This window comes from Calonectris borealis, chromosome 3 (assembly GCF_964195595.1).
Source record: "Calonectris borealis chromosome 3, bCalBor7.hap1.2, whole genome shotgun sequence".
Classification (NCBI taxonomy): Eukaryota; Metazoa; Chordata; class Aves; order Procellariiformes; family Procellariidae; genus Calonectris; species Calonectris borealis.
In genome coordinates, this window is record NC_134314.1 from 88379667 (window position 1) to 88391951 (window position 12285).

Sequence of the window (12285 nt, forward strand, 5' to 3'; positions counted from 1 at the left end):
CTCGTTAGAATTGCAGCATGCCTCATACATTGATTTCCCTATTTAAGCTATACTATTAAATGATAAAATATAAACTAACTTCTTGATTTATAGAAGGTGGTTATACTTAGCCTTCTAGGGAGTTGCACAGTACTTAGTATTATCTTTTGGTTTTTTTTCTAGCAGTGTCTATTAGTTAGCAGCACACTTACTGTCATGCTTTTTCCAACAATTTTAGCATGTCAGAAAGAGTCCATCATCTATGCTGGAAAGGAGGTAACGTTTGAAGAAATGCTGTTACTAATATTAAATGACTGAGAGATGTTTTACGTTCCCAGACTGACTGACCGATGAAAGGACCAATAACACTTAAACTGGGGGGAGGGAAAGAGGGCAGAGGGGAGAAGAAGAAATGAGGTGTAAGCAGTGATTGATTTCTAATTTTTTTATATTCTGCTTATCTTGTACGAAACTATTATTTTAAAATGCAGGGAGGAGTCATAACATGAAACAACTCTGGTAACTAATAAACTTTTTAGATTCTGCTTCATATGTTTACTTTTCATTAAATTTAGGGACGGTTGCAACTATGTTGTTGTGATTCAGTCAACATTTATTTCTGTCTGTTTTTCATATACAAAGGCATTGGGATGCCAGAAAATAAACTGTTAACGGAGAATTAACTTCTTTGGCATGCTTTCATACTTATCTTCCAAATTAAAGAAAATGAAATGGGCAGAAGCAGAGTGTAGATTACCTCCTTTTTGTCAAAAATGGTGGGAATTTGAAAATTAATAATAAAAAAGGGAACAGATGCAGTAACATGCCAGAGGGAGATTAATGTGGAGAGTAAAATCTGTGAGCAACAAAACTGAAGCAAACTGAATCAGTGGGAGGTGGTTGTACAATCAAAATCAGGATAAAAGAGAAATTACAAACAACCCTGCACTTGTCAAAGTAGTAGTAATGAAATCCTGACTCTGCCAGCAGCGAGAACCTGTGTTAGCACTTTGGGGTAAGGCCGGGAGCCGGGTGCCAGGTAGGAGGGCAGCGCGAGGCTGCTGGGCGGCAGCCATCGCGTGTGGAACAGATGGCGGGGAAAGCTGGCCGGGGAGGGGCTCCTTCGCAGAGCTAATCAGACAGTAACGGATAGGGCAGCTGGGAGGACTGACCACCGAGAGGCAAGCGGCGGGGTAGCCGCAGCCTTCCACGATGTGTGCAGTGGTGTGCCCGTCGGCCGGAGAGAAGACCTTGCAACGTCTTTTCCGTGCAGCCACCGCACAAACTTGGGAGGCGTGGGGCGGACCTCGCCCCGGGCTAGGGGAGAGGGGAGGCGGCCCGGCGGCCTGCTGGGCTTTCAGCACGTCCCGCCTCGGTCTGTCGTGCCCCCTCCTACCGCAACAATACGTGTCGTTGCTCTCGGTCCGGTCGAGTAATAAGGTTACGTGTTTTCGTCTTTTATCGTAGAGCAGAATTTGGCGATTGACAGAAATACGAAAGCACGTGGGTCCGGGGACTGATCCAGCAAACCGATAAGAAAACTTTGCTCCTGTTGAAAGCGGGGAGAGCTGTAGGTCGGCACCTTCCCACAGGGTTGGCCCCCTCCGATGAATGAAACCGGTTTTCTGATGTTGTATTTTTGCTCGGAGGAGGCACTCCCCTCATCATAAATGAGAGCTTGTGAGGAATGAATGGAGGTCCGAGCCTTCTGATCTTGAGTCACACGAATAATTTGACTCACGTAAGAGGTAAAGATCAATAGGGTTTCTTGTGCAAGCAAGAGGTAGTCATGTGCGAGAGGATTACGAGGTCATGCCCCATGTTGATGACTGTCAGCTTGAAAGAGAAATGAAAACAAAATTTTATCAAGGAAAGGGGGAATAAAATCCTGAAGGGAGACCTGACCTATTACTGCCCAGTTTTGTTTGATCGGGATATGCGATTACTTTTTTAGACAATTTCAACAAAGAAATCTACATCTCCTGCATCTGCTTTTTGAACTTGTATATCTCTCGTCTGCAGAAGGTTTATAGCTTGGCTCAATTATTCATTTTGAGCAGGGAGGGGAGGAAACATTACAGGGATTTGAAATAGGTGGTATAACATAGCCATATGCTATTTATGCAGCAGTTTCTGCAATAAATCTAATTTGGTGCTGTCAAAAAAAATTAGACTTATTTGCTATAGCAGCACATTAGTAAATGATTGTGGTAGCTTTGAAAGTTGTCATTCACTCTGCTTTACTTGCAATAGAATCTTGCAAAGCTTTTTTTTCCCCTTCCTTTTCCCCTGAGCAACTCTGTGAAAATGTCTCAGTTCTTTGTCCTGCAGCTGTAGAAACTGCAAATATTTCCACAACTGAAAAGAAGGTCTTGCTTTAAGGTAATTGAAGAAGGGGATGGAAGAAAGAATAACCTCTATTGTTAGCAATTATATGAATGTATAGGCGGGGGGATAAATTTCTCCCTTGCCTACAGGTTTTCATAGTGCAGCTGAAATTGTTTATCTGATTATACAGCATGTAGATAAATTAGCTGCTCTGCGTTATTATAGAAGGTAAAATATTTTACCTGCCATGATAAGACCATATGCTGCTTTACGAAGACTGATACTGAATGATTTGAAATAAATCGGCTCTGTCGTCTTCTGGCAGTGCCTTGTAGAAATTTCGAAGCTGATATACTTTGTGTCAAGATAATACACAATTATTTAAATATCTTTCTCTTTAATCATTTAAACATATTTAAAATGATTGTACAAACATGTGAAGGCCGTTGATGAAGTTTAAAAGGGAAAGAAAGAAAATATAAGTGAAGGAGTAAAGAATAAATCCAAAACGGTGTGTTAGTTTTGAATATGAAAGTCTTTATAAATCACCTTTTTTCATTTTTAAAGAATTTAAACATGGTTGACAATTTAATTTACTGTCCTACAATACAAATTTCTCAAGGAAAAGGCAATAATACATTTTCAGATTTTAGTCTTAGATTCATCTAAATTTTTCTCCATGGCATTTAAACTGCAACTGGTCACATCAAATTTCTCTAATGATTTCATCTTTTATACATCGCATCAGGTTGTTGAGGCAGCCAAATTGCTACTGCATGTAGAGTGTGGTTCAGAAGCAGTGACGATACTTAAAGCGCTTTGGAGCGAGCAGTGAATTCAGATGAAATACAGAAGAGACTAACTGCTGTAGAAAACAAACATCTTTATAAGGTCTTTGTTTTGAGCAGTTATTATTCAGCACTAACAGTAAGAAGTTTATGTGTGTGTATCAAATATTTACTTTGATCTCAGTCAAATTAGGTTTTCTATTTGTGTGACTAATGACAACAGGATAATGATTTTTTTTTTTGAACCATAAAAATCTTTCAGACACATGTATTCGAGGCTGCTGGATTTTTTGCTGAATTTGCTGCTGGAAAAATTTTTCTGATTTTTATCTTTATTTTTGACTTGTTCTAGGGCTTTTCTCTCAAGTACAGCTGAAAGCTTGTTTTTACAATAAGCTAAAATGTACTTTTTCTATCAGCACTTGGTATTTGTGAACTTAAACAATTTTAAAAGCTGCCTTGTGCTTTCAAAAGTATATTCAAAGTTGTTTATTTTGTGCAGTCACAGTGATTGTTGGTTTGTGTTTTTTTTTTTTCCTTCTGTGCAAGATTCTGCTCCTGAAATTCTTGCCTAGAAAAAAATTCAACAGAGAACCCAAAGAGTCCTCAGCTGGGGACTTTGTCAAACTTGACATGGAAGAGCATCAGCCTGTAGGTTGTCATCTCCGTAGAAGGTAGCTGGTGGAGGGAGGGAGGAAGAAAAATCACCTGAGCACGCCAGCTTTGGCCGCCTGGCCGCTCTGCTTGCTCAGTGCCCTTGTGCCGGGGATTGGTCGGGGGGAAAGCGCGAGCTGGGAGATGCCTGTCCTGAGCGAGCAGAGGAGCACAGCCTCTGCTGTCGGCTACTTGACGGGGCTGACCTCCTTCCCCTGGCTCTGCTGGCAGCGTGGCAAGCTTAATAGCGTGCCACTGTTGGTTGCCTCTGCCTTCCTTGTGGTTTGAGTATCACATGACATTCTTGTAGAAATAGGAGCAATTGTTCTTGATTAGCTTCTCCTTGTTCAGTTACCTTCTAAAATCAAACTGGGGAATAAAAGTTTCTCTGTAGTTAGGTGGGACACTGCTGCATGTTCTTTTTTGTTCCAGAGTTCCTCTTCTGTTTCCAGTGCTTTTGTTCACCTGCATGTCGTTTCCTGTGGAAGAAGATAAATAGCATCAGAAAACAAATGCAGGGACTAATCCCTGTATAAGGGATATATCAGTATTAAGTTATTATTCAGCTAAACTTGTGCAGTATTTGTCAATGCAATTTTTATTAGAGTCAAATTCAGACCTAACATAAGTATAACTACATTTCTGCTAATGAGATTGGATTACCTCCTGGATTTGCTCCCAGAAAGCTTTACTTTAAATTAATTTTTGGTAAAAGGGTAATAAAATGGGTGGTTTGTTATAATTGCTTACAAAACTTAAAAGACGTATTTTATTTTTTGGTACTGTATTTAATCTCAGTGAAAGATTTTTTTTTTTTTAAAGGATATCCAAGGTATGCAGTGAAATTGAAAGGTATTTCTTATTTTAGAAGAATGAGACTGTTGAGGAGGTTAGTTAATAATTCAGAAGCTTGTGGTTATCAGAACGTATTCCTGAAAAGATATATGGGCACAGGAATTGCTAAAAATAATGTATCCTGTTGACAATATGAATTTAGTCTCAGCCCTGACAAAGAATCCTTACTATTTGTCTCAACGTGGAAGACAGTATTTTAACAGAGTTGCATATGTGTGTTTTACAAGGCTTGAAAACAGGAAAATATTCAGGATTTTTTTTTTCCTTAAACAATGTTGCATTTGAAACATCAGTAGGTAAGTTTAAAAAAAAAAAAAAAAAAAAAAAATGCTGCTGCTGAAATAATTTACAGTGAATGCTGTTGGCCGCTTTAAGGTTTTACTGTAAACTTACTCATTCAGCTGTTCCCATTTTCTCTTTGCATTTTTAGTCAATATCTTTGTTACACAGTGTTAAAATGAGAGTCAAAATCTTTCATTTATTATTTTATTTGTAATATTTTTATTAGCCTTTTCCACTTCTTTGCATAGCTCTGCAAGTCTTTTTCAGATTATGCTAGTCTTTGCAAGAAGGTACAGATATACGTATATGAAGAAAAACACATTAGCTGTTGGAGTTAACAAATGATGATTAAAATCTACTCTTTTGCTTCGGTATTATTTCTCCTGTACCCCAAACCGATCTTCACAAATACAGGACTGTAAAGAACTTCATCTTCTGCTGGTTAGCAGAACTGGATTTAAATCCGCACCGACAGTTCATTTGACAATGACCTTGAGGGGCTTTGCTTCTTGAAGAAGAAAGCAGAAGCTTGCGGTAAACAAAGTTCACTTCTGACAGATGGATTGAATGACAGAAAGGTTGCGAGTGCCAGAATAGCCCTGGCAGAGGAGGAAATGTTCAGTGGAATCCAACAGGAGAGGAGGTGTGAACAGGTGCAGGGTTGCTGACGGAAGGGGAACCAGATGGAAGGAGCCAGAGCCAGTTTATTTAAAGGAAAAGGCAGAAAACACTGAAAGGCTGTGCGATCAGTGGCTAAAAGTGTGCATGGAAGAAGGTAAAAATTCACAAAGCAAAACTGCACAGTGGGATATCTAGCACTTAACATAATGGTAGTAATTTGTGAGTTTCGTTTTAAAGTTGCTATTGAAATACGTTTCTCCCTTACTCTTGACAGCATAAAGAAGGGAGATTTATAACCTGACCAAAAAAAAAAAACACCTCACCAAAACCCTCAACTGTTAGCCTGCCTGTCCATTATTTCTAATACTAATGTGCAGACAGTTACAATCAGGATAATACAAAAATTATGCCACAGTTGACCAAACCAATAAAAGGCATGTAAGGTTGGATTTTTATTCTTTAACTCACCTGTTCATATCTAGCTCCTGTGATATGTGGGTAGATAAGCATGTCTTTTATTGGGATGTTTCTGTAATATCTAAGCAAATCCACAACAGTCAAGTACAATGTAATGTTAGCACAGTATTTCTCATCTTTCTTGCTTTTGGTCACAAGTTTGTCAGTTTGCTGGAATATGTGGTATCTTGCTGTAGGATGGGGGAGAAGCCTAGCTTACCCTAGATCAAATTCCGTCAAAATCGAATACTGTCTTTCAAATTCTCATCCTGAAGAACGCTTTGTTCTGTCGAATTGTTCTGCTTCTTCCCAAGCTGTTCATGTGAGGCTTGGTCCTTTGGAGGCAGAGAGAACTGTTCCTCAGTTCTTCTCAACTTCAGCAGTAGTTGGGGAGAGTTAACACCTTCAAAGTATCAGGCCTATGGTAGCTTAACTGCAGGTTGCGTGTCCAAACCTAGTGTCTGTGAAAAATGTAGGTGACTGTTCAGCAGTCATTCATAGTGCATCTGTGATCTACTGGAACATTAAGCTGTGCTGATCTGATCCGGATCAGGTGTGAGCACACAGTCACTTTCCTTTTGAATTAGCTAGAGCATGCAATGCAGTGTTTATGCTGACTTTATGCCAGCTGCAGTAGGACAGATGATACCCGATTCAGCATAAAGCTTGCTGGTACAAAGTTAACATACGAAAAACATTGTTTTTTTGAACAAATTTAAATTGGCAGAGTGAGTTCGTAGCAGATCAGGTATCTGCATTATTTAGCTGCATCATTTTTTTGATTCAGGCCTAACGGTTACTGTATTAGCAAGCTGAGCCTGGGAGTATGGAGGTAACGATTGTTTGAAGCTGGTCTAAGTCTATGCTGCTGCTGAAAAGGCAAATCCCTAGAATGGTAATATGTGGCTATGTCTGACCACATATTGCCAGACCCTTGCTTGTGCTGACACTGGAAGATCAGGTGTTTCAGGGAGTTAACCAGGTTGAAAAGAGTCATTTGCTCTTCCAGAGTAAGTTGCATGAGTGCTAACTATAAGAGGATGAAAAGAGGGACCGCACCTTATACTGGCAATGTCGCCTTAAACTGACTTAGATCTGTCCTGAAGCTGCATCCTAAGAGACTACTGGTGCCAAATTCAAGAATCACCATAAGTCAAGAAAATTACTCCTTTATTTTAAATATAGTGAAAATAATTTAAATAACTTTGTGTATACAGAGTAAATGCCTGTAAAAATCTTCTATGGTAAGCAAACATTTCAACATTCAGCCATTTGTAAAAGTGGCTCGTGGAACAAAGATAGAATATTCCAGAGAAAGGGTCGCAGTACTGTGAAGTCCTTAGGGCTACATACTAAGACTTCACAAAAAACACTTCTTCTCATGTTGCCTCTTCCCATGCAACTTCTATTCTGTACTTAATTGTCTGTTTCTATAGGGACTTATCAGCAATAGTTCACAATCTGTTGGTAATAACCACTGCAGGATGGATGTTTACTTAGAAGGTACGTATCTTGCTGGCAAGGCTTATAGATGTGCCAGAAAAGTCAGATTTTGGTTCTAATTCAGAATATTTGACGTAATATGAGATGTTAATTACTGTTAGAGACACTTTTTTCCTTCTCTAACAATGAAATAGAGGGCAGTTAATGATAATATTTAGTTGTGACTTGATACACAGAGAACTATCCAGATTGAAAAGTAGTTATTGTCTACATTGAGGAACTGGTTTTTTTCTGTATATATCTTTTGAAGGCAAAACACCAAAAGAATAAAGTCATGTTATAGGCTAGGTCTTTGCAAATTCTGTCTTTTATGCGGAATTTAAAATGAGTAAGAAATCCAATCCTTTCATTTTGTTAATAGATTTAGTAGATAGAAGTAGAGATGGAACATACCACCAGTTATGTATGTACTCAACTATATTCAAGCTTCTTTGTATCACATAAACTTTCATAGGAGTAAGACTGTGTCTCTCAGTTCCTGTGCCCTTACAACTTTTCATCTTTCTCATGCCCATCAATATCTCCAGTTAGTGGTAATTTTGAAGTAGTTTTCAAGTACAGCAAGTACTCAAAAATAGAGTAGGAATCTTTTCATGCACAGCCATTAATGTATAATATCTGCTGATGCCTCAGGTAGGGTGTAAAGGGCAAAGTGGAAGTTTTAGACTTAGCGTTTTATTGTTTCTATAGACCTCTTAGTATTATATACAGTGCAAATATATATAAGTTATAAGGCGGTTCCAATGGTGTAACTGCATTCTAAATAGAGAAAGCTGGAAAAAAATTTCAGTGGGAACAAGAAAGTCATATGCACTAATTACTGTTTCAGCAAAATTTAAATTCTCAGAAAAAAAAGAATGTATAGCAAGTTGACGTTATTTGGATTCTGGGAACAGGGGTACAGTCTGGGTAATTATTTGCATTGTGGGGAAAATAGTTTTAAGCTAATTTGTCAAATAATTGTAGCTAGTCTCTTGACAAAGTTGGAAATGTGGGCAGAGTTTAATCTTTTCTTGTTTTCTCCCCCAAAAGTGTTTCTTGTATTTTGAGGTGTTTTTGTGAAGTGGTAGTAGCCTGGCAGAGCTGTCTTTTCCGGTCTTTTATCTCAGGCAGGGTAGTAAAAAGTTTTGTTTGGTTGGTCCACTAACATTTTTTAAAGGTATTTCTACTTTAAAGTTATTTCTGTAGCATCTTCTAGCCTTCCAGATGCATATTTAGAGAGCTGAATCAATTTGAATGCTTAATTTTTTACCACCTTTAAACCCTTGACCTTTACATAACTTTTCTAATGGCTTGTAGTAGGTTCTGCTTCACATGGTTACAAGAAGAAAACTCTGACATTTCATCATTTTAGAAAACTCTCTGTATCTCTCAACTAATGTAACTAGGCATCTTACACTGTAAAAACAAAAATTAAGTTTTTTTTTTTAATTTTTTTTTTTTTAAGCCTCAATTGTCACAAACAGGACCACATGCATCCTTAACAATGACGCAGTCCTCCAATTCTACCAATTAAATTAATAATTAGGTCTCTGCAAAATTTGACCATGGAAATGTAGATTGTACTGAAGCTCACCAAACACAGTGTGCTGGCTGGGGCAGTTTCCAGAAACTTGAGCTTTCTGCTGAGAAGACCTGGCAGCCGGCTCCAGAATCAGCATCCGGTCAGCTCCCAGAAACAGACATAAAGGGCAACTCAGTGGGTAATTCCCACAATGGGATACAGGAAGGGCAATTTTTCAGCTCCTTGGAGAGGTTTAAAGAAATGACCTGATCATGATCCTTTTAAAGGGTATTTCTACATAATTCTTGCACAAACATGCATGTGTGCATCTTTTTTTTATTTATTTTTTGACAAAAGAACATTCATTTCATGCCTCTCCTTCTGCCCTGTAAAAGCACCGAGAGCCGTAAAATCCAGCCAGTCTAAACATGCTGTGGCGGATTTACACATGCACTGAAAAAACCAAAACCTTTATTGCAAAAAATTGGATGGCAAAAAATCTACAGTGTTTATAAGAGGAAACCAGGAAACACTGTCCAGCTATGTCCTCAGTCATAGCAATCCTAGCTATTAACAAGGACCTATTAGATGAAAATACATAGGCCTTACAAAGGAAGATAACCAAAACAATCAGTGCTAGACAACAGGTTCCTAGAAGCCTGACTTAAGGGAAGAGGAGAAGTCTTGTGACTCTGAGTCTTATTATTGACTTGATCCAGATATATGAGCAAGATACATGCTTTAGAGCTCTGTTAATTTAGAAGCTGTAGAAATTAATAATTTTGACTCATAGCTAACTTAAAACCAGCATTTACTTATTTACCTGCAGAATTTGGGGTCTTACTGTGGTGTATTTCCTTACTTAAATGTTTGAAAATACTAAGACTTCAGATAGCATAAGATAAAACTCTGTAAACACATTCTCCATTACAAATAGCTGAAATGGATACTGTAGTGCTGTTAAATTGAAAGGCAGGTCTGAAAGAGTTTTAGGAGTTTTACAGTAATAGAGAAAATGATTTAAGACCATTCCTGGGGAGGATGACTTCTTGGTAAATTGTATTTTTTTTCGTATTTGCAGACCAACCTTTAGGCTTGTCTGCTGACCTGAAAAAAAACGAGCCCTTACCCTTCTGTGTATGACATACTCATGAAGATACATATGGAGGACAGAGGGAAGAAATTTGTGGAGTGTTCTGACCCAACATATGATCTTATTCTGTATACATTCTTTTATGACCTTTATCATTACGGTATTTGAATGCTTTCTGATAGTAACGTAAGAGACTGCAAACATTTTTCTTACGTTTCCCCTTACAGAATAGGGTGGGTATTGTGACCTCTTGTTTCAGGTTTTATTAATTTTTTTTACCATGAATGTTGCTGTGTGGTTCTTTTTTCTTTTTTTTTTTCCCTGTAGCCTGAGAGAAGGGCAAGGATATATTCTGATTTTCCATTCTTCCCTTGACACTTGTAGCTGAAATAATAGTATGAAATAACCTGTGAGAAAATGATTCAGAAAGCTGCTTGTAATGGACAGTCCACTGGACATGTATTATGGAAGGCTTGCAAACTAGACTGCATAAAACATTGCTGGGCCTTTGTGCCCAAAGCTATTGGCTAAAATCTTCAGAGTTCCTAATACACGTAGGCTTTCAAATCCTATTTTCAAAAGTGTTCTAATTGATTTGAGTAGCCGCAGGCCAGATTGTGTTAAAGATACTGTGAATTAAGTGCTTGGGTACCTTCTCAAAACTGTTTTTCCATTTGGTGTGTAGAAGCTTGTGCTACACATTTATTTTCAAAAGTACCAGGAGAGGAAGCCCATTTCCTCTGGAAGAGCTGAGGGAGCCCTCCGCTGAGCGCTTTCCCTCTTCTCTCGGGATTTGTTGTGCAGTAGTTCACAGTGCTGGCCCACTCGGCTACCTGTTATCTGGGAGGAGGTCTGTGCTCAACCACTGAGGCGTGTAGCAAAAGCACTAGTGTTAGGCTCAACTGGTCCTCGTGCTGCCCAAGTATGAGTGTGATGCTGAGTTCCAGGTCTGGCCATTATTTAGACCAACAGTCTTGTTAGTTCAGGTACCTCAAACATTTGGAACACTAAATGCCTTAATAATTTATGAAGTCCAGTGTCAAGTAAGTATATATGAAAGCCTAAAATATTTTGTAATTACATTTTTAACTATAATTAATGAGAAATGAAGATGTCAAAAATAAGGCTATGATAACCTCTTGTGTGCCACTGAACTGAGATAATTGCTAGAGTATTTTAATTTGTCCAATTAAGTTCATAGTCCTTACTAATGGATCCATTAGCTTTTTACAAAATGCCACATGTTGATCTCATGGAAAAATCAAACAGTCAATATAGGGAGCATGGTTGCTTCACATCATAGTTGCTTTGTCAGAAGACTTAGTGGCAACCTCCAGTCAGAGGCCTAATTCTAATTTGAGACTCATCCTGTATTTTTTCATTTTGTATTTTTACTGTTACAATACCTACTATTGAACTGCGTTGTGAAATCAAAGTTTTATCAATCTAAGTTCTGTTCTTTTACAGTCAAAAATCGATGAGCTATTATTTATGTCAAATATGACTTTCACATCACTAGCCTTTACATCCTTCCCTTTTCTTTACTGTGAAGCCATTCGGCAGAGAGCAGTCTTCTACTGAAAATGGATCTGTCATCCAGTTTTTGTTTGTTAATGGTGGGAAAGGGGTTTTTTTTATTATTAAATTTGGTGGCTCAAATTCAGCCAGCAATCTTTTACGTTAGCTTTGAGGTCAAAGTGAATTCACTTCATTTTCAGCAAGGATTTTTTTAAGGTTTGCGAGTGATGGCAATCTTGGTTTTTTTCCTGTGCTACAAGCTACAGTTTACTGTGTCCTTTGTTTTGTCAAGAATATTTAGAAAGTATAGCTTTCAGTCACTGCAAACTGATATCCAGTTCATTGAGATATGTGAACAAGTTAACTAAGTAGGCCGCTCTTGACAGCCGTAAGTCAGGCTCAAAACAATCAGTGTTTAGAACTAAAATTACTGTGGAAAACTTGCACTTAGAACAGGGCTCAAAAAGAGTTTGAGCTTGCCTCCGTGTGAATGAGTCTTTGGTTGCTTCTGACTTCGTGGAACAAAAATGAAAGTCGCCATGAGTGCAGTGCTTCTGCTTTAGTAAAACTGATCAATGTTATGGCCAAATCCAGAATTATTATCAGATAGGCATTTATTTAGTGTTTTACAGTGGATACTATGTGAAAGAACTATAATTTTTGCTACTGTCTCCAATTTTGATGCAGTGTTTGCATTCTAGTAG

At 38.3% G+C, this 12285-nt stretch overlaps 1 protein-coding gene across 16 annotated transcripts in view; it reads left to right on the forward strand.

Annotated features, from left to right (window-relative positions):
- SDCCAG8 (SHH signaling and ciliogenesis regulator SDCCAG8) overlaps nt 1-12285 on the forward strand; it is a 118411-nt gene that overhangs the window by 50540 nt on the left and 55586 nt on the right. The window contains exon 14 of one of the 16 annotated variants that reach the window (XM_075146556.1): nt 218-255. The exons of the other annotated variants lie outside the window; for them this stretch is intronic. Coding sequence (XP_075002657.1) covers nt 218-255 — 38 coding nt within the window. The remainder of the gene's footprint in view (nt 1-217; nt 256-12285) is intronic. 16 annotated transcript variants of the gene reach the window in all.